Here is a 21,349-nt window from a genome sequence, read left to right as displayed (position 1 = left end):
CTCATTGTATCTCACTCACTCACTCACTCACTCACTCACTCACTCACTCACAATCTCTCTCTCATTGTATCTCTCTCACTCACTCACAATCTCTCTCTCATTGTATCTCTCTCATTCACTCACAATCTCTCTCTCTCATTGTATCTCTCACTCACTCACAATCTCTCACTCTCATTGTATCTCTCTCACTCACTCACAATCTCTCACTCTCATTGTATCTCTCTCACTCACTCACAATCTCTCACTCTCATTGTATCTCTCACTCACTCACAATCTCTCACTCTCATTGTATCTCTCTCACTCACTCACAATCTCTCACTCTCATTGTATCTCTCACTCACTCACAATCTCTCACTCTCATTGTATCTCTCTCACTCACTCACAATCTCTCACTCTCATTGTATCTCTCTCACTCACTCACAATCTCTCACTCTCATTGTATCTCTCTCACTCACTCACAATCTCTCACTCTCATTGTATCTCTCACTCACTCACAGTCTCTCTCTCTCATTGTATCTCTCTCTCACTCACTCACAATCTCTCACTCTCATTGTATCTCTCTCACTCACTCACAATCTCTCTCTCATTGTATCTCTCTCACTCACTCACAATCTCTCTCTCATTGTATCTCTCTCACTCACTCACAATCTCTCACTCTCATTGTATCTCTCTCACTCACTCACAATCTCTCACTCTCATTGTATCTCTCACTCACTCACAGTCTCTCTCTCTCATTGTATCTCTCTCTCACTCACTCACAATCTCTCACTCTCATTGTATCTCTCTCACTCACTCACAATCTCTCACTCTCATTGTATCTCTCACTCACTCACAGTCTCTCTCTCTCATTGTATCTCTCTCTCACTCACTCACAATCTCTCTCTCATTGTATCTCTCTCATTCACTCACAATCTCTCTCTCATTGTATCTCTCTCATTCACTCACAATCTCTCTCTCTCTCATTGTATCCCTCTCTCACTCACTCACAATCTCTCTCTCTCTCATTGTATCCCTCTCTCACTCACTCACAATCTCTCTCTCATTGTATCTCTCTCATTCACTCACAATCTCTCTCTCTCATTGTATCTCTCTCACTCACTCACTCACTCACTCACTCACTCACTCACTCACTCACAATCTCTCTCTCATTGTATCTCTCTCTCACTCACTCACAATCTCTCTCTCATTGTATCTCTCTCATTCACTCACAATCTCTCTCTCTCTCATTGTATCCCTCTCTCACTCACTCACAATCTCTCTCTCTCTCATTGTATCCCTCTCTCACTCACTCACAATCTCTCTCTCATTGTATCTCTCTCATTCACTCACAATCTCTCTCTCTCATTGTATCTCTCTCACTCACTCACAATCTCTCTTTCTCATTGTATCTCTCACTCACTCACAATCTCTCACTCTCATTGTATCTCTCTCACTCACAATCTCTCTTTCTCATTGTATCTCTCACTCACTCACAATCTCTCACTCTCATTGTATCTCTCTCACTCACTCACAATCTCTCACTCTCATTGTATCTCTCTCACTCACTCACAATCTCTCACTCTCATTGTATCTCTCTCACTCACTCACAATCTCTCTTTCTCATTGTATCTCTCACTCACTCACAATCTCTCTTTCTCATTGTATCTCTCTCACTCACAATCTCTCTTTCTCATTGTATCTCTCACTCACTCACAATCTCTCACTCTCATTGTATCTCTCTCACTCACTCACAATCTCTCACTCTCATTGTATCTCTCTCACTCACTCACAATCTCTCTTTCTCATTGTATCTCTCACTCACTCACAATCTCTCTCTCTCACTGTATCTCTCTCTCTTACTATCACTATCTCTTACTCTCACTGTATCTCTCTCTTACAGTCTTCCCTTCTCTCACTGTGTGTGTGTGTGTGTGTGTGTGTGTGTGTGTGTGTGTGTGTGTGTGTGTGTGTGTGTGTGCAGGAAGAAGCATTTCAAACAGAGCATCAGATTTATGCATGAGTGCAGGCTGAAAGGAGAAGGATGTCTGGTCCACTGGTAAGTGTGTAAGACCTCGATTACATTTTAATACATCATATATCCAATCTCTCTCTCTCTCTCTCTCTCTCTCTCTCTCTCTCTCTCTGTAAGAGGAGTCCAATGACAGTGGGGGTGGTGGAATCGTTCACTACTGACACCTCGCAGGTCGGGTGAGTGTGGAGTGTGTTTCTCAGAAACTCCACCCATTCACCGACACCCAGGCACAGCAGCAAACAAATTTAAATCTGACCTTTACAGTAAAGCGTGTAATTACAGGAAAAGGGCTTTAGAAACATTCATTAATGAGAAATAGTTGGTGATTTGTTGTAAAGCTTACTTTGGGCGGGAACCGAGTCGCACTGCCTCGATGTGTGAGCGATTATCATGATACATGGCACCCGTGTAAGAATACAAACACTGGGATTATATTACGGCGAATAAATGACTAAAATAATCACAATATTACAGTGAGAAATATTTATCACTGTAGTTCAGCTAATTTAGAAAGAAAACATTGTGTTTAAGATTTTAACTCACTACATCGTAAGTACTGATTCCCCTGGATCAATGATCAGAAATATCAGATCATATTGATCGTTAACATAATATCTGCCACGAGATTTATTTGCGAACAAACAGCCAGCAAAACTATAATTCAGCTTTTTTTTTTAAATAGTGTAAAAAATTGAGTTTAATGATCCTTTGTTTGGTGTGGTACGGTGGTGTAGTGGTTAGCGCTGTCGCCTCACAGCAAGAAGGTCTGGGTTCGAGCCCCGTGGCCAGCGAGGGCCTTTCTGTGTGGAGTTTGCATGTTCTCCCCGTGTCTGCGTGGGTTTCCTCCGGGTGCTCCGGTTTCCCCCACAGTCCAAAGACATGCAGGTTAGGTTAACTGGTGACTCTAAATTGAGCGTAGGTGTGAATGTGAGTGTGAATGGTTGTCTGTGTCTATGTGTCAGCCCTGTGATGACCTGGCGACTTGTCCAGGGTGTACCCCACCTCTCGCCCGTAGTCAGCTGGGATAGGCTCCAGCTTGCCTGCGACCCTGTAGAACAGGATAAAGCGGCTAGAAATATTGAGATGAGATGAGATCATTTGTTTGGTGTGTAGAAAAATACATGGACACTAAAAAGCAGAAAAATTAAAAATACAATAAAATATTTAACTTTTGACAATTCTAAGACACAAAATGATACAGCTTTACCACCAAACTCACCAGCTTTGAGTCCGGGTTTGTAGTAAAAAAGAATAATAATCACAATATCCACAGTATTTCATTATATTACCCACAACGAGTGTCAGTTTCTGAATAATAGTCCTTTACTCAGGCTCATATTTCAGTATTAATTTAAAAAAAGCTCAATATGAAGACAATTACAGTGGTGCTTGAAAGTTTGTGAACCCTTTAGAATTTTCTATATTTCTGCATAAATATGACCTAAAACTTCATCAGATTTTTACACAAATCCTAAAAGTAGATAAAGAGAACCCAGTTAAACAAATGAGACAAAAATATTATACTTGGTCATTTATTTATTGCGGAAAATGATCCAATATTACATATCCGTGAGTTGCAAAAGTATGTGAACCTTTGCTTTCAGTATCTGGTGTGACCCCCTTGTGCAGCAATAACTGCAGCTAAACGTTTGCGGTAACTGTTGATCAGTCCTGCACACCGGCTTGGAGGAATTTTAGCCCGTTCCCCCGTACAGAACAGCTTCAACTCTGGGATGTTTTTGGGTTTCCTCACATGAACTGCTCGCTTCAGGTCCTTCCACAACATTTCGATTGGATTAAGTTCAGGACTTTGACTTGGCCATTCCAAAACATTAACTTTATTCTTCTTTAACCATTCTTTGGTAGAACGACTTGTGTGCTTAGGGCCGTTGTCTTGCTGCATGACCCGCCTTCTCTTGAGATTCAGTTCATGGACAGATGTCCTGACATTTTCCTTTAGAGTTCGCTGGTATAATTTCCAATAGCCTTCTGGCTTGTCCACGTGATCTTTAGCAAACTGCAGACGAGCAGCAATGTTCTTTTTGGAGAGCAGTGGCTTTCTCCTTGCAACCCTGCCATGCACACCATTGTTGTTCAGTGTTCTCTTGATGGTGGACTCATGAACATTAACATTAGCCAATGTGAGAGAGGCCTTCAGTTGCTTAGGAGTTACCCTGGGGTCCTTTGTGACCCCGCCGACTATTACATGCCTTGCTCTTGGAGTGATCTTTGTTGGTCGACCACTCCTGGGGAGGGTAACAATGGTCTTGAATTTCCTCCATTTGTACACAATCTGTCTGACTGTGGATTGGTGGAGTCCAAACTCTTTAGAGATGGTTTTGTAACCTTTTCCAGCCTGATGAGCTTCAACAACGCTTTTTCTGAGGTCCTCAGAAATCTCCTTTGTTCGTGCCATGATACACTTCCACAAACATGTGTTGTAAAGATCAGACTTTGATAGATCCCTGTTCTTTAAATAAAACAGGGTGCCCACTCACACCTGATTGTCATCCCATTGATTGAAAACACCTGACTCTAATTTCACCTTCAAATTAACTGCTAATCCTAGAGGTTCACATACTTTTGCCCCTCACAGATATGTAATATTGGATAATTTTCCTCAATAAATAAATGAACGAGTATAATATTTTTGTCTCATTTGTTTAACTGGGTTCTCTTTATCTACTTTTAGGACTCGTGTGAAAATCTGATGATGTTTTAGGTCATATTTATGCAGAAATATAGAAAATTCTAAAGGGTTCACAAACTTTCAAGCACCACTATATGTTATTTTGACCGAAAGGTTGACCTTTCTGGTGACCTTGACCTTCACCTTGACCCGATTACCCCCAAAATTTAATCAGGTAATCTACAGATCATTGCCCACCTACCCTGAGAATTTGAAGTCAATCGGTGCAACCGTCTAGACGCTAGATTGTTAACAGACACACACACAAACAAATAAACAAACCACACTGACTACAATACCACACCCCGCTTACTCTGTCATGGGCGAGGTAATAATGCGGTAATTAATTCATGAAACAATTTTACATTTTTGGGGAATTTTATTTGTTTATTTTTTTCATTCCAAGCGTGTTTTTAATTCAATGAACATTCACACGAAAGAATGAGCAAATAATAAGTGTTGAGGACTGAGCAAATAACAAGGTCACTGGAAAGGTCAACCTTTCAGTTAAAATAACATATTTTCCATTATAACTCAAAAACGGTTGCCGATAGACAGATGTTTTCTGTTATGAGCATATGGGAACTCCCATATGGCCTTTCATTTGGCACCATGATCTTTGACCTTGAACGACCTTGAAATGTCAAACTCAAGGTCACGGATTTTCAGACGGCTCGAACTTGAAAATGGTTGATGATCGACAGATATTAATTATTATCAACTTATAGGAAGTGGCACATGGGCTTTCATTTGGCACCATGACCTTTGACCTTGAGTGACCTTGAAAGGTCAAACTCAAGGTCATGGATTTTCATAGGACTATAACCTGACAGCTGATGATTAAGAAATATTACCATTATCAACATATAGGTATAAAATAAGTGCTGCCGGGCGAGGTTTGTTTTGCCTGGCAACACTTGTTTAATAATTAACTCGTACTTGCAATGTAAGAAAAATAATTGAACGCCAGCAGCAGATTCAACACCAGTCTCTGCCCGCTGACTGCGCGATTCCCTTGGAGGCGCATGCGCAGTCTGTGTATTCGGCGGTGAGCGAGACGCTCTTTGTTTTGAAAGAGTGATCCGGGTCTCTCGTAAATTCAGAGCAAACTAAAGGACTACTTTGGCTACGATGTTGTTCGGGAAAACCATGTTAGCTTGATAGTGGATCTTAAGAGGTAATTTAAGACTCTCTTGGTCTTAAGAGAGCCCTGCGATGACCTGCTGACTTGTCCAGGGTGTACCCCGCCTCTCACCCATCGTCAGCTGGGATAGGCTCCAGCTCGCCCCGACCCTGTACAGGATAAGCGGTTATGGATAATGGATGGGATTGGCTAATTAGATAACTGCATAAAACAGCAGGTGGATGGGTGTTCCTAATAAAGTGTCCAGTGAGTGTATACTATAAGTAAATTAATAAATAAATAAGTGTACCGACTAACTGTTATTAAATTCACTAACAGTTGTGAAACTGAAAATTGAGATCATGATTATAATACAATTAGCTTACTCATATATCTCATCTCATTATCTCTAGCCGCTTTATCTCATCTCATTATCTCTAGCCGCTTTATCCTTCGACAGGGTCGCAGGCAAGCTGGAGCCTATCCCAGCTGACTACGGGCGAAAGGCGGGGTACACCCTGGACAAGTCGCCAGGTCATCGCAGGGCTGACACATAGACACAGACAACCATTCACATTCACACCTACGGTCAATTTAGAGTCACCAGTTAACCTAACCTGCATGTCTTTGGACTGTGGGGGAAACCGGAGCACCCGGAGGAAACCCACGCGGACACGGGGAGAACATGCAAACTCCGCACAGAAAGGCCCTTGCTGGCCCCGGGGCTCGAACCCAGGACCTTCTTGCTGTGAGGCGACAGCGCTAACCACTACACCACCGTGCCGCCCTAGCCGCTTTATATTATATTATATTATATTATATTATATTATATTATATTATATTATATTATATTATATTATACTTCTAAGTTCATTCAAGCCTTTACTCTTCACCACAAGGAATCAGGAAGATATCTTATGGTTATTTCGATTGAAATTTGTAGCAGAGCAAACCCAAAATGGCTTCCCGTTCACTATTCATGCTCACTACATCGGGTGTAAAGTGATGCCTTTGTAGAATATTACAGGACATTTGAAATCAAAACAAAACCATGAACCTTTTCCCACCTTTAATGTCTATAACCTGTACAATTCAACTGAAAAACAAACAAATCTGTTCGGGGGGAAAAACATTCAAAAAACAAAAACGTACAATAAGCTGGTTGCATAAGTGTGCACACCCTTAAACTAATACTTTGTTGAAGCACTTTTTGATTTAATTCCAGCATTCAGTCTTTTTGGGTTCACACCTGCCATCAGTGAAAATGACTCTGATTAACCCCAAATAAAGTTCAGACATTTACTCAGTTGCTCCTCCAGCAAAAGCCAGGGTTCGCAGAGAGCTTACAAAGCATCAGAGGGATCTCATTGTTGAAAGGTATCAGTCAGGAGAAGGGTGCAAAAACATTTCCACGGCATTAGATATACCATGGAGCACAGTGAAGACCGTCATCATGAAGTGGAGAAAATATGGGACGACAGTGACATCACCGAGAACTGGACGTCTCTCCAAAACTGATGAAAAGACAAGATGAAAACTGGTCGGGGAGTCTGCCGAGAGGCTTACAGTAACACTGAAGGAGCTGCAGGAATTTCTGGCAAGTACTGGTTGTGTACTACATGTGACAGCAATCTCCCGTATTCTCCATATGTCTGGACTATGAGGTAGGGTCAAAGAAAAACATCCAGGCCCGGCTACATTTTACAAAAAAAAAAAAAAATTACATCAACTCTTCCAAAAGCATGTGGGAAAATGTGTTCTGGTCTGATGAAACCAAGGTTGAACTTTTTGGCCACAATTCCAAAAGGTATGTTTGGCGCAAAAACAACACTGCGCATCACCAAAAGAACCCCATACCCACGGTGAAGCATGGTGGTGGCAGCATCATGTTTTGGGGTTGTTTTTCTTCAGCTGGAACAGGGGCTTTAGTCAAGGTGGAGGGAATTATGAACAGTTCTAAATACCAGTCAATTTTGGCCCAAAACCTTCAGGTGTCTGCTAGAAAGATGAAAATGAAGAGGAATTTCATCTTTCAGCACAACAATGAGTTTTGGAACGACCCAGCCAGAGCCCAGACCTAAATCCAGTTGAAAATCTGTGGGGTGACCTGAAGAGGGCTGTGCACAAGAGACGCCCTCGCAATCTGACAGATGTGGAGCGCTTTTGCAAGGAAGAGTGGGCAAATATTGCCAAGTCTAGATGTGGCAGGCTGATAGACTCCGACCCAAAAAGACTCAATGCTGTAATTAAATCAAAAGGTGCTTCAACATAGTTTAAGGGTGTGCACACTTACGCAACCAGCTTATTGTACTTTTTTTTTTATGTTATAGGTCACATTAAAGATGGGAAAAGTTTTGATCTCACGATACCTATGAAATCTCCAAAGAGTATCATTTATCATGATACTGATATGACCTGGTCATATCATATCGTCCAGTCCTACACATACAGTGCTCAGCGTAAATGAGTGCACCCCCTTTGAAAAGTAACATTTTAAACAATATCTCAATGAACACAAACAATTTCCAAAATGTTGACAAGACAAAGTTTAATATAACATCTGTTTAACTTATAACGTGAAAGTAAGGTTAATAATATAACTTAGATTACACATTTTTCAGTTTTACTCAAATTAGGGTGGTGCAAAAATGAGTACACCCCACAACAAAAACTACTACATCTAGTACTTTGTATGGCCTCCATGATTTTTAATGACGGCGCCAAGTCTTCTAGGCATGGAATGAACAAGTTGGCGACATTTTGCAACATCAATCTTTTTCCATTCTTCAACAATGACCTCTTTTAGTGACTGGATGCTGGATGGAGAGTGATGCTCAACTTGTCTCTTCAGAATTCCCCAAAGAAAATAATTTCTTTCCACCACAAAGGTGAAGGCTACAAGAAGATCAGCAAAGCTTTACTTATCATTCAGCAAAAGTGGAACAAAAATTTAAGAACGATGGAACTGCAACCATCTCACAGAGACGTCCAGGTCATCCACGGAAGTTAACACCTCGACAGGAGCATCTTCTGATGAGAAGAGTTGAAGAAAATCGGCATGCAAGTTCACTGCAGTTATCTAAAGAAGTAGAAAGCCAAACTGGGGTGACTATTTCCCGTGACACGATACGGCGTACACTGCAGAGGAATGGCATGCATGGATGCCGTCCACGAAAGAAGCGTCTCCTAAAGCCCAGGCACAAAAAGCCCACCTAGAGTTTGCCAGGGCCCATGCTGACAAAGATGAAGACTACTGGGACTCTATACTCTGGAGTGATGAGACCAAGATAAATGTTTTTGGAACTGATGGCTTCAAAACTGTATGGTGTTGCAAAGGTGAGGAATACAAAGAAAAATGCCTGGTGCCTACAGTGAAACATGGTGGTGGCAGTGTCCTTATGTGGGGCTGCATGAGTGCTGCTGGTGTCGGGGAGCTGCATTTCATTGATGGCATCATGAATTCACAGATGTATTGCTCTATACTGAAAGAGAAGATGCTACCATCACTCCATGCCCTTGGACGTCGTGCACTTTTCCAACATGTCAATGATCCTAAACACACATTTAAGGTCACTGTAGGATTTCTGAAGAAGAACAGGGTGAAAGTGATTCAGTGGCCAAGTCTGTCTCCTGATCTGAACCCGATCGAACACCTATGGGGAATTCTTTGTGTTCATTGATTGTTTAAAATGTTACTTTTCAAAGGGGGTGTACTCATTTACGCTCAGCACTGTATATACTGTATATATGATGTTTGTTTTGTACAACCCCGATTCCAAAAAAGTTGGGACAAAGTACAAATTGTGAATAAAAACGGAATGCAATAATTTACAAATCTCAAAAACTGATATTGTATTCACAATAGAACATAGACAACATATCAAATGTCTAAAGTGAGACATTTTGAAATTTCATGCCAAATATTGGCTCATTTGAAATTTCATGACAGCAACACATCTCAAAAAAGTTGGGACAGGGGCAATAAGAGGCTGGAAAAGTTAAAGGTACAAAAAAGGAACAGCTGGAGGACCAAATTACAACTCATTAGGTCAATTGGCAATAGGTCATTAACATGACTGGGTATAAAAAGAGCATCTTGGAGTGGCAGCGGCTCTCAGAAGTAAAGATGGGAAGAGGATCACCAATCCCCCTAATTCTGCGCCGACAAATAGTGGAGCAATATCGGAAAGGAGTTCGACAGTGTAAAATTGCAAAGAGTTTGAACATATCATCATCTACAGTGCATAATATCATCAAAAGATTCAGAGAATCTGGACGAATCTCTGTGCGTAAGGGTCAAGGCCGGAAAACCATACTGGGTGCCCGTGATCTTCGGGCCCTTAGACGTCACTGCATCACATAGAGGCATGCTTCTGTATTGGAAATCACAAAATGGGCTCAGGAATATTTCCAGAGAACATTATCTGTGAACACAATTCACCGTGCCATCCGCCGTTGCCAGCTAAAACTCTATAGTTCAAAGAAGAAGCCGTATCTAAACATGATCCAGAAGCGCAGACGTCTTCTCTGGGCCAAGGCTCATTTAAAATGGACTGTGGCAAAGTGGAAAACTGTTCTGTGGTCAGACAAATCAAAATTTGAAGTTCTTTATGGAAATCAGGGACGCCGTGTCATTCGGACTAAAGAGGAGAAGGACGACCCAAGTTGTTATCAGCGCTCAGTTCAGAAGCCTGCATCTCTGATGGTATGGGGTTGCATTAGTGCGTGTGGCATGGGCAGCTTACACATCTGGAAAGACACCATCAATGCTGAAAGGTATATCCAGGTTCTAGAGCAACATATGCTCCCATCCAGACGACGTCTCTTTCAGGGAAGACCTTGCATTTTCCAACATGACAATGCCAAACCACATACTGCATCAATTACAGCATCATGGCTGCGTAGAAGAAGGGTCCGGGTACTGAACTGGCCAGCCTGCAGTCCAGATCTTTCACCCATAGAAAACATTTGGCGCATCATAAAACGGAAGATACGACAAAAAAGACCTAAGACAGTTGAGCAACTAGAATCCTACATTAGACAAGAATGGGTTAACATTCCTATCCCTAAACTTGAGCAACTTGTCTCCTCAGTCCCCAGACGTTTACAGACTGTTGTAAAGAGAAAAGGGGATGTCTCACAGTGGGAAACATGGCCTTGTCCCAACTGTTTTGAGATGTGTTGTTGTCATGAAATTTAAAATCACCTAATTTTTCTCTTTAAATGATACATTTTCTCAGTTTAAACATTTGATATGTCATCTATGTTCTATTCTGAATAAAATATGGAATTTTGAAACTTCCACATCATTGCATTCCGTTTTTATTTACAATTTGTACTTTGTCCCAACTTTTTTGGAATCGGGGTTGTATATCAACTGATATTAAATGGTCATTTTCGTGAAAAAAAAGAAAAGATGAGATGAAGAGGAAAATAAACTCTACAACATTTTTTTTCCTTTTCTTCTTCTTCTTCTTCTTCTTCTTCAAATATTATAATGTAAAATGTTCAACAGCTTGAAGAGTAAAACTTTTATATATGCACACACACTGATGATTTCTCCAATTCGGTGGTTTTACATGTTTAGTGAGTTTTGACTTTCAAGATGATGTTTAACAGGATTTTCTAGGGTTTCAGGTTTTGGTCATGTGACCTACAATCAGGAACAAGTTGCACAGCCACGCCTCTTACAACAAGGAATAGTCCTGGAATTTTGTTTTCGTGAATTGGAGTAAAGAGATGCAGGGTGTGAAAATGAGGTGTATGTTGCATTATTATTATTGTTTTTTTCACCTTACACTCAAATTTATTCTGAGTTCTTTCCCAGGAGCTTCGTGACAGAAACAGTGTGATTTGAAACCATTTAAGTGAAAGTGTGTGCGCTTTTCTCCTTTCCTCCTGTTGTGCAGTCTGGCGGGTGTGTCACGCAGCGTTACTCTGGTCGTGGCTTACATCATGACAGTGACGGGTCTGGGCTGGAAGGAGGCGCTGACAGCGGTCAGGGTGGCACGGCCCTGCGCCACGCCCAACCCTGGCTTCCAGAAACAGCTGCAGGAGTTTCAGAGCACACAAGCGGAAGAGGTCTCTCTCTCTCTCTCTCTCTCTCTCAAACACACACACACACACACACTACTGCATTAACATCACATCTGACACTGGCTCACAGACTTACAGGTGTCCTGATGGGAGAAACGGAAACGTCTGCTTTCAAGCATCAGTTCTTTTCTTTATCTTTATTTTCACAACCTGCACTTTAACCTGTTCGGACTTCAAGGAATCTCTGAGTCTCTCATTTCTCATATTTCGTCACAAACTTCCGTTCTTTCCTTTTAAACTGATTCGGATGTTAATTCCTTCGACGCGTACTCTCATACATAAGTTCAGGCGAGAGGGAAATAAAGTTACAGTGGGGCAAAAAAGTATTTAGTCAGCCACCAATTGTGCAAGTTCTCCCACTTAAAAAGATGAGAGAGGCCTGTAATTTTCACCATAGGTATTCCTCAACTATGAGAGACAGAATGGGGGGAAAGAATCCAGGAAATCACATTGTAGGATTTTTAATGAATTAATTGGTAAATTCCTTGGTAAAATAAGTATTTGGTCACCTACAAACAAGCAAGATTTCTGGCTCTCACAGACCTGTAACAACTTCTTCTTTAAGAGGCTCCTCTGTCCTCCACTCGTTACCTGTATTAATGGCACCTGTTTGAACTCGTTATCAGTATGAAAGACACCTGTCCACAACCTCAAACAGTCACACTCCAAACTCCACTATGGCCAAGACCAAAGAGCTGTCAAAGGACACCAGAAACAAAATTGTAGACCTGCACCAGGCTGGGAAGACTGAATCTGCAATAGGTAAGCAGCTTGGTGTGAAGAAATCAACTGTGGGAGCAATTATTAGAAAATGGAAGACATACAAGACCACTGATAATCTCCCTCGATCTGGGGCTCCACGCAAGATCTCACCCCGTGGGGTCAAAATGATCACAAGAACGGTGAGCAAAAATCCCAGAACCACACGGGGGGACCTAGTGAATGACCTGCAGAGAGCTGGGACCAAAGTAACAAAGGCTACCATCAGTAACACACTACGCCGCCAGGGACTCAAATCCTGCAGTGCCAGACGTGTCCCCCTGCTTAAGCCAGTACATGTCTAGGCCCATCTGAAGTTTGCTAGAGAGCATTTGGATGATCCAGAAGAGGATTGGGAGAATGTCTATGGTCAGATGAAACCAAAATAGAACTTTTTGGTAAAAACTCAACTTGTCGTGTTTGGAGGAGAAAGAATGCTGAGTTGCATCCAAAGAACACCATACCTACTGTGAAGCATGGGGGTGGAAACATCATGCTTTGGGGCTGTTTTTCTGCAAAGGGACCAGGACGACTGATCCGTGTAAAGGAAAGAATGAATGGGGCCATGTATCGTGAGATTTTGAGTGAAAACCTCCTTCCATCAGCAAGGGCATTGAAGATGAAACGTGGCTGGGTCTTTCAGCATGACAATGATCCCAAACACACCACCCGGGCAACGAAGGAGTGGCTTCGTAAGAAGCATTTCAAGGTCCTGGAGTGGCCTAGCCAGTCTCCAGATCTCAACCCCATAGAAAATCTTTGGAGGGAGTTGAAAGTCCGTGTTGCCCAGCGACAGCCCCAAAACATCACTGCTCTAGAGGAGATCTGCATGGAGGAATGGGCCAAAATACCAGCAACAGTGTGTGAAAACCTTGTGAAGACTTACAGAAAACGTTTGACCTCTGTCATTGCCAATAAAGGGTATATAACAAAGTATTGAGATGAACTTTTGTTATTGACCAAATACTTATTTTCCACCATAATTTGCAAATAAATTCTTTAAAAATCAGACAATGTGATTTTCTGGATTTTTTTTTCTGATTTTGCCTCTCATAGTTGAAGTGTACCTATGATGAAAATTACAGGCCTCTCTCATCTTTTTAAGTGGGAGAACTTGCACAATTGGTGACTGACTAAATACTTTTTTGCCCCACTGTATATGAATTTAAGACAAACTTTTTTTTTTTAAAGGAGATAAGCAGAACCTTTATATTTAAATAAATTTCTGAGTGGATAGTATCTCCATCCTTGACTCTTGTATGCTGCATAAATGGGAATAAAAAATATATTTTTGAGAGTTAAAATCGACCACAAAGTTGGCATTCGAGCTGCCCCGCTGAGCCAGCCAGCCCTGAGCACGTGACGTCACTGCGGTAACCGGTTTTAAGGCCGAGGCCTTTTACAGCTATAGACCAAAGTCATATAAATAAAAATTTATGGTGAAAGTAAGAAATACCGTCACCGACTTGCTCAACTAAGACTGATTTGACTTCATTGATTGTGGGTTGACTCTCATTAAAACAGGACGGGTGTTATAACTTATGCAACATACATGTACATGCATGCATTTTCACTGATAAAACGTAAAAGGCAAATTAAATAATCAGATGAACTGAGACGATCACATTCTGAAGCAAATTAAATAATCTTATACCGCTAACTTAAACACGCAATACAAGTTACATGGATTCATCTAAATGCAGGTAAACAACATGTTGTTTATGTTGTTTTGTATCCAAATGAGAGTCGCATCTTACCCATCTGTGTTCTCGCTTCTTGTGGCCGATTGTTTTGAAACAATCTGACTTTCAGTTTTCCGTTCATTCAGTTCTTCCATGTAAGGGCGAGATGGCAGCAATATCCAGTTTAGAAATCAGACGACTGCTACACTCATTCTCCATTTTCTCCATACTGAGTACTCCACCATTACTGCTCGGCTCAGGCAATTAATCAAACCCGGGACAGGACGGGACGTCACCGGTTTTAGTAACAACCGCGGTGAGGTCACTGCCCGAATGATAATATGTCATGTCCCATTCTATCCCGGGTTTTACCAAAAACCCTTGGCTCACACTCCGGGAAGACTGGTGCAACTGAACTCACTTTCCGTTTAAAAAAAATAAATTAATAAAATAAATACTTTTTCTTGTAGTTTTCCTTTAATTGTTGGTACTGCACCCTCTTTCAATCCGGGCTTATAGCCAACGCTCCTCAACAGATCCGAGGTCTCGTACGAGTCTTCAGTAAAACGTGCAGAGCAGAGGAGAGACCACTTCATAGGCGCCCGATGTGCCCATGACCGTCTCGCAAAACACATCCAAATCTTTGCAATTTCAGTATTCTTGGGCCATGAATGCAACATAAATCCACCTTCTGTCATGTTGTTGCACCCACCAGCAACACATCTACGTGGCATGGCGATAAATTAGCTCAAAATGGAGGATCAGAGTTGCAGTCAGCTCTGCGTTTTAGTATAGCGGAAATGGCGATGAGACCGATAGACTTCCTGCTGTGACGTTACGGACGTCAAGGTCATTCACTCAGACCACTACCTACCGTATATAAATCACTTTAATCTTAAAAATTACTATATTAGATTTATTGTTAGTGCTTAAAACTATTCCTGTGCCATTCTTGAGGTCTCAAGACGTTTATAAATGAAAAGTGAGGCCATGGCTCTGCGTATCTCCTTTAAGAAGAATTGACTTTCCCTGAGCAGATTATATCTGCGAGTATCAGAGTGTCACACAGTATGGAAGTGAGAACGTGCTTCGTGGACGTTACACAACGTGAATTGTAACTATTAACGGATAAAAAGTATGACATGCTCTTTAATGTGTCGAAGTGCTGTGGTATGAGAGGAATAAAATGCTTTGGGTGCTGTTATTGGAAAATAATCAACCTTTGAATCATAACAGTTACTCCACTTTATATCGTTGATTATTTTCCTATCACAGCATGACACAGAGTGTTTTAATATACAGACACAAGTGTTTTACTGGGAAATACGCCACTCATATTTTTCATACGAGCTCCATCTGGGACGCGGTGAACCGAAACCGCGACATAAATCTCTATCGATGAATTGTTTTGATAAATTTGGGGACTTTTTGTTTGTGAATGTGTCGATATAATAAAAAGAAAATCACACATTGGCTTGAAGATATGAGGTTTATCTTCTCGTGTTGAAAAACTTGCATTTTTCAGACGAAATACATCGCGGATCTGACTGACAGATTTAAATAATATTGGCTGGTGTTGAGTGGTATATCAGATATATTCCATTCAGCTAGCATGATACTGAACAAGTCGAAGACGAGTAGCTGAATGGAATATATCTGATAGACCACGGAAAAAAGCCAGACAATATTATAACCCCGATTCCAAAAAAGTTGGGACAAAGTACAAATTGTAAATAAAAACAGAATGCAATAATTTACAAATCTCAAAAACTGATATTCTATTCACAATAGAACATCGACAACATATTAAATGTCGAAAGTGAGACATTTTGAAATTTCATGCCAAATATTGGCTCATTTGAAATTTCATGACAGCAACACGTCTCAAAAAAGTTGGGACAGGAGCAATAAGAGGCTGGAAAAGTTAAAGGTACAAAAAAGGAATAGCTGGAGGACCAAATTGCAACTCATTAGGTCAGTTGGCAATAGGTCATTAACATGACTGGGTATAAAAAGAGCATCTTGGAGTGGCAGCGGCTCTCAGAAGTAAAGATGGGAAGAGGATCACCAATCCCCCTAATTCTGCACCGACAAATAGTGGAGCAATATCAGAAAGGAGTTCGACAGTGTAAAATTGCAAAGAGTTTGAACATATCATCATCTACAGTGCATAATATCATCAAAAGAGTCAGAGAATCTGGAAGAATCTCTGTGCGTAAGGGTCAAGGCCGGAAAACCATACTGGGTGCCCGTGATCTTCGGGCCCTTAGACGGCACTGCATCACATACAGGCATGCTTCTGTATTGGAAATCACAAAATGGGCTCAGGAATATTTCCAGAGAACATTATCTGTGAACACAATTTACCGTGCCATCCGCCGTTGCCAGCTAAAACTCTATAGTTCAAAGAAGAAGCCGTACCTAAACATGATCCAGAAGCGCAGACGTCTTCTCTGGGCCAAGGCTCATTTAAAATGGACTGTGGCAAAGTGGAAAACTGTTCTGTGGTCAGACGAATCAAAATTTGAAGTTCTTTATGGAAATCAGGGACGCCGTGTCATTCGGACTAAAGAGGAAAAAGACAACCCAAGTTGTTATCAGTGCTCAGTTCAGAAGCCTGCATCTCTGATGGTATGGGGTTGCATTAGTGCGTGTGGCATGGGCAGCTTACACATCTGGAAAGACACCATCAATGCTGAAAGGTATATCCAGGTTCTAGAGCAACATATGCTCCCATCCAGACGACGTCTCTTTCAGGGAAGACCTTGCATTTTCCAACATGACAATGCCAAACCACATACTGCATCAATTACAGCATCATGGCTGCGTAGAAGAAGGGTCCGGGTACTGAACTGGCCAGCCTGCAGTCCAGATCTTTCACCCATAGAAAACATTTGGCGCATCATAACACGGAAGATACGACAAAAAAGACCTAAGACAGTTGAGCAACTAGAATCCTACATTAGACAAGAATGGGTTCACATTCCTATCCCTAAACTTGAGCAACTTGTCTCCTCAGTCCCCAGACGTTTACAGACTGTTGTAAAGAGAAAAGGGGATGTCTCACAGTGGGAAACATGGCCTTGTCCCAACTTTTTTGAGATGTGTTGTTGTCATGAAATTTAAAATCACCTAATTTTTCTCTTTAAATGATACATTTTCTCAGTTTAAACATTTGATATGTCATCTATGTTCTATTCTGAATAAAATATGGACTTTTGAAACTTTCACATCATTGCATTCCGTTTTTATTTACAATTTGTACTTTGTCCCAACTTTTTTGGAATCGGGGTTGTTTACAAATTGTCCCAGTCGCTCACCCGCTATCGCTGAAGTTTTATGTCTCTGGCGTGTGACGTCATGTTGTCTTGACAACCATGCAATATCGTAAACCGTATTCAACGCTCATTCTCCATTGGGTAGATTGATGCAATACACGTTGGATAAGTGATACGCTAACAATATTGCATGCTATCAAACCAAATGAACGAAACCCGCGAGAAGGGATGTATAATAATTCCCAATATTTCACTCCAGTGATGTTACCCCCAGGATTTTTCCGCTGACTAGACATTTCACGTTGTCAAAATGGCGAACTGGTTCAAAATTAAAATCCTTTTGATTAAGTTGCGTTTTTTTTTTTTTTTTTTTTGTGTGTGGATGTGTCCATATAATATAAATAACATTACACGGTAGCGCGAAGAGATGAAGTTTATCTTCACGTGTTGAAAAATATTTTCACTCATTCGCTTCACTCACTCTTGAATTATCCATTCACCACTCAAAGATAAATTTCGTAACTTCACAACACTGTGGAATATCCTCTCTATATTACATGCATTTCATCCATTTATTAAAACCAGAACATGATATATTATATATACTCGAGGGAAGCCGAAAAGTTCTAAGACAAATTGAAAAAAAAAATCTTTATTTATGAAAAAAACAGGGCGGCACGGTGGTGCAGTGGTTAGCGCTGTCGCCTCACAGCAAGAAGGTCCGGGTTCGAGCCCAGCGGCCGGCGAGGGCCTTTCTGTGTGGAGTTTGCATGTTCTCGCCGTGTCCGCGTGGGTTTCCTCCGGGTGCTCCGGTTTCCCCCACAGTCCAAAGACATGCAGGTTAGGTTAACTGGTGACTCTAAATTGAGCGTAGGTGTGAATGTGAGTGTGAATGGTTGTCTGTGTCTATGTGTCAGCCCTGTGATGACCTGGCGACTTGTCCAGGGTGTACCCCGCCTTTCGCCCGTAGTCAGCTGGGATAGGCTCCAGCTTGCCTGCGACCCTGTAGAACAGGATAAGTGGCGACAGATAATGGATGGATGGATGAAAATAACAAAGCTATTTCTCTACATATCCTCCATTTAAGTCTGAACACTTCTGCAAGCGATGTTTCCATTGGCAAATTCCTTCTTTGTAGAATTCTGGGGGACGTCTTTCTGCTTCTTTGCCTCGTCTAAGGACTGAAATCGAGTTTGTTTCAAATGTTCTTTCAGTTTTGGGAAAAGAAAAAAATCAGATGGCGCAAGATCAGGGCTGCAAGGATGGTGTGGAAGAATTTCCCATCGAAATTCAGCCCTAACAGTCTCTTTTGAGTGTGCCGGTGCATTATGATGGAAAAGGATTTGGCGGTGCAACTTACTCTGCGTTTTTTTGCCCAGTGCAGTCTTCAGCTTTCGCAAAACTCCTTCATAATAGCTACCAGTTACTGTTCTCCATCCTTCGAGAAAATCAATTCGGATTATTCCTTCTGAATCCCAGAAAACTGTTGCCATAACTTTTTGAACGGACCTCTCTGCTTTGAACTTCACAGGCTCAACTGTTCCTCTTGGTAGCCATTGTTTTGATTGAATTTTGCTTTCCGGGTTGTCTTGGTAAATCCATGTGACATACCGTTCAAAAAAATTGGTTTCATTTGCTTCAATTCTGGTCAAAAGTGCTAAAGAACGGTCAGATCTTTGAGCCAGTTGATCCTCGCGCAATGCTTTTGGGACCCAATGAGCTGAAAGCTTACTCAGACCAAGATCTTCTGTCAGAATTGAAAAAGCTGAACCATGCAAGATTCCAGCTTCATTGGTGATTGCATCAACTGTGATTCGGCGATCTTCTTCCACCAGATTCCGCACGAGCTCGAATTTATTTATTTATTTTTAATTTTTTGCAGTGGAAGGCCTTCCTTCCCTCGGATCGTCTTGGAGCTCCTCCTTAAATCACTTAATCCAAGCATAAACAGCAGATGGTGAAGAGTCCCCATAAACCTGGTCAATAATTTTAACAGGTTTCCATTCAAGTTTGGTTAAAAATGTGATGTTTGCTCTGATTTCAAAATTGTTCATTTTTGAGGGTTGAAAAACCTGATCAAATAAAGCGTAACACAGCTCAACGCTTGACAGAGATATAATGATAAAACTTGTCAAAGCTATTCGAGACGCCCGAGAGACGTCTTAAAATGTTTTAGTTAATAAAATCGGACACCTTTTGTAATTGTAACATCTCTCTTGGAACTTTTTGACTTACCCTATAAACATGTGAATATCGATTCTTAACCCGAGCATTTATATACAGGTCCGTCTCAGAAACTGCTCTCTCATTTGGGACATTATGGTCAAAAAATACATTTTCTAATTGTACAATTTTTTTTGCATTTACCTCACACTCAATGTTTCTTTTGTCATGTTTAATAAGAGTAAAGATAGTATCTTGCTTTATCTGGCCTCCACCGTGGAAAATTTTTTGATTGCAATTCAAATGCTTTTGTAAAATTGATTTCCATATAAAATAACTCCATCATGAAGAATTAAAGCCCCTCCTTCACAGATGAGTGAAAGTATTGAATAAATTTCCTCTTTTTGATTGCTTGGGTTAAAAATGCCAAGTTATGATGACTGAATTGATTATTCACTTAAATATGAATAATATGATACAGTTTGGGTATTTGATATGGCGAAATAGGACACAATGGAAAAATCAAGAACATACCGGAAAGATGAGAATAACGGCGGTGGTAAAAGAACAGCGACTGTACCGGCTGAAGGTCGCGCGGGTCTCTGCTGCGGCGCGCAAGCAACGGGACGTCACTACCGCACCGGACGGAGCGCGAGGCGGGGGCAGGGCAAAATGACTGGCCGTAGATTCGATCAAAAGTTCGATCTAAATTGACCATGGTCACAAAATATTGGCCAAAAATACGCAAACACTATGAAATCTGAAAGTAAGATGAAAAAGAAACATTCTATTGCCTTATACTGCAAGACTAAAACAAAGTAAAACCGTCAAAACTCACCTTTTCAGTGATAACGTCCGAACAGATCACTCGCGTAACAGAAAGACCGTAAATGGAAGCGCGATCAACTTCTAACTGTTGGAGTGGAAAATTCCATTCTACACATGCAAATTGTTAATGTGTGTCCTTCCCCGCACACAAATAACACGCTACGGTAAAAAATAGACCACGACTCATTCTCGAAGTCGGCGTGACGTCACGATCACGTGACACACCTTGACAACAGGCCCGCCATATTTGACTAGGGGAAAGAGAGAGCGTACATGTTAGGGGAATTAGGGGAAGCACGCAGCACTACTAGGTTTTGGTACATCATGGCATTCCAGTATGAGGATGGACTGCTGCCTGAGGACAAGTGTAGATATCAGACTAAGGTATTGCTGCTAGGCCTGGATTGTTGCCCATTCAAAATCCCTGCAAACAAGTGGTTGGACAATCCCTTGCAGTGGCCACAAGTTCAGTATCCTGATACAGTGGTGCTTGAAAGTTTGTGAACCCTTTAGAATTTTCTATATTTCTGCATAAATATGACCTAAAACATCATCAGATTTTCACACAAGTCCTAAAAGTAGATAAAGAGAACCCAGTTAAACAAATGAGACAAAAATATTATACTTGGTCATTTATGTATTGAAGAAAATGATCCAATATTACATATCTGTGAGTGGCAAAAGTATGTGAACCTTTGCTTTCAGTATCTGGTGTGACTC

At 41.3% G+C, this 21,349-nt stretch overlaps 1 protein-coding gene across 1 annotated transcript in view; it reads left to right on the top strand.

The window, feature by feature from the left end:
* Positions 1-21,349, top strand: part of dusp22b (dual specificity phosphatase 22b) — a 60,573-nt gene that overhangs the window by 36,298 nt on the left and 2,926 nt on the right. The window contains exons 5-6 of the mRNA XM_060925933.1: positions 1,961-2,035; positions 11,733-11,904. Of these exons, the coding sequence (XP_060781916.1) occupies positions 1,961-2,035; positions 11,733-11,904 (247 nt within the window). The remainder of the gene's footprint in view (positions 1-1,960; positions 2,036-11,732; positions 11,905-21,349) is intronic.

This window comes from Neoarius graeffei, chromosome 1 (assembly GCF_027579695.1).
Source record: "Neoarius graeffei isolate fNeoGra1 chromosome 1, fNeoGra1.pri, whole genome shotgun sequence".
Lineage (NCBI taxonomy): Eukaryota > Metazoa > Chordata > Actinopteri > Siluriformes > Ariidae > Neoarius > Neoarius graeffei.
Note: the sequence above shows the minus strand (reverse complement) of the source record. Positions and strands in the feature narration are given on the sequence as shown.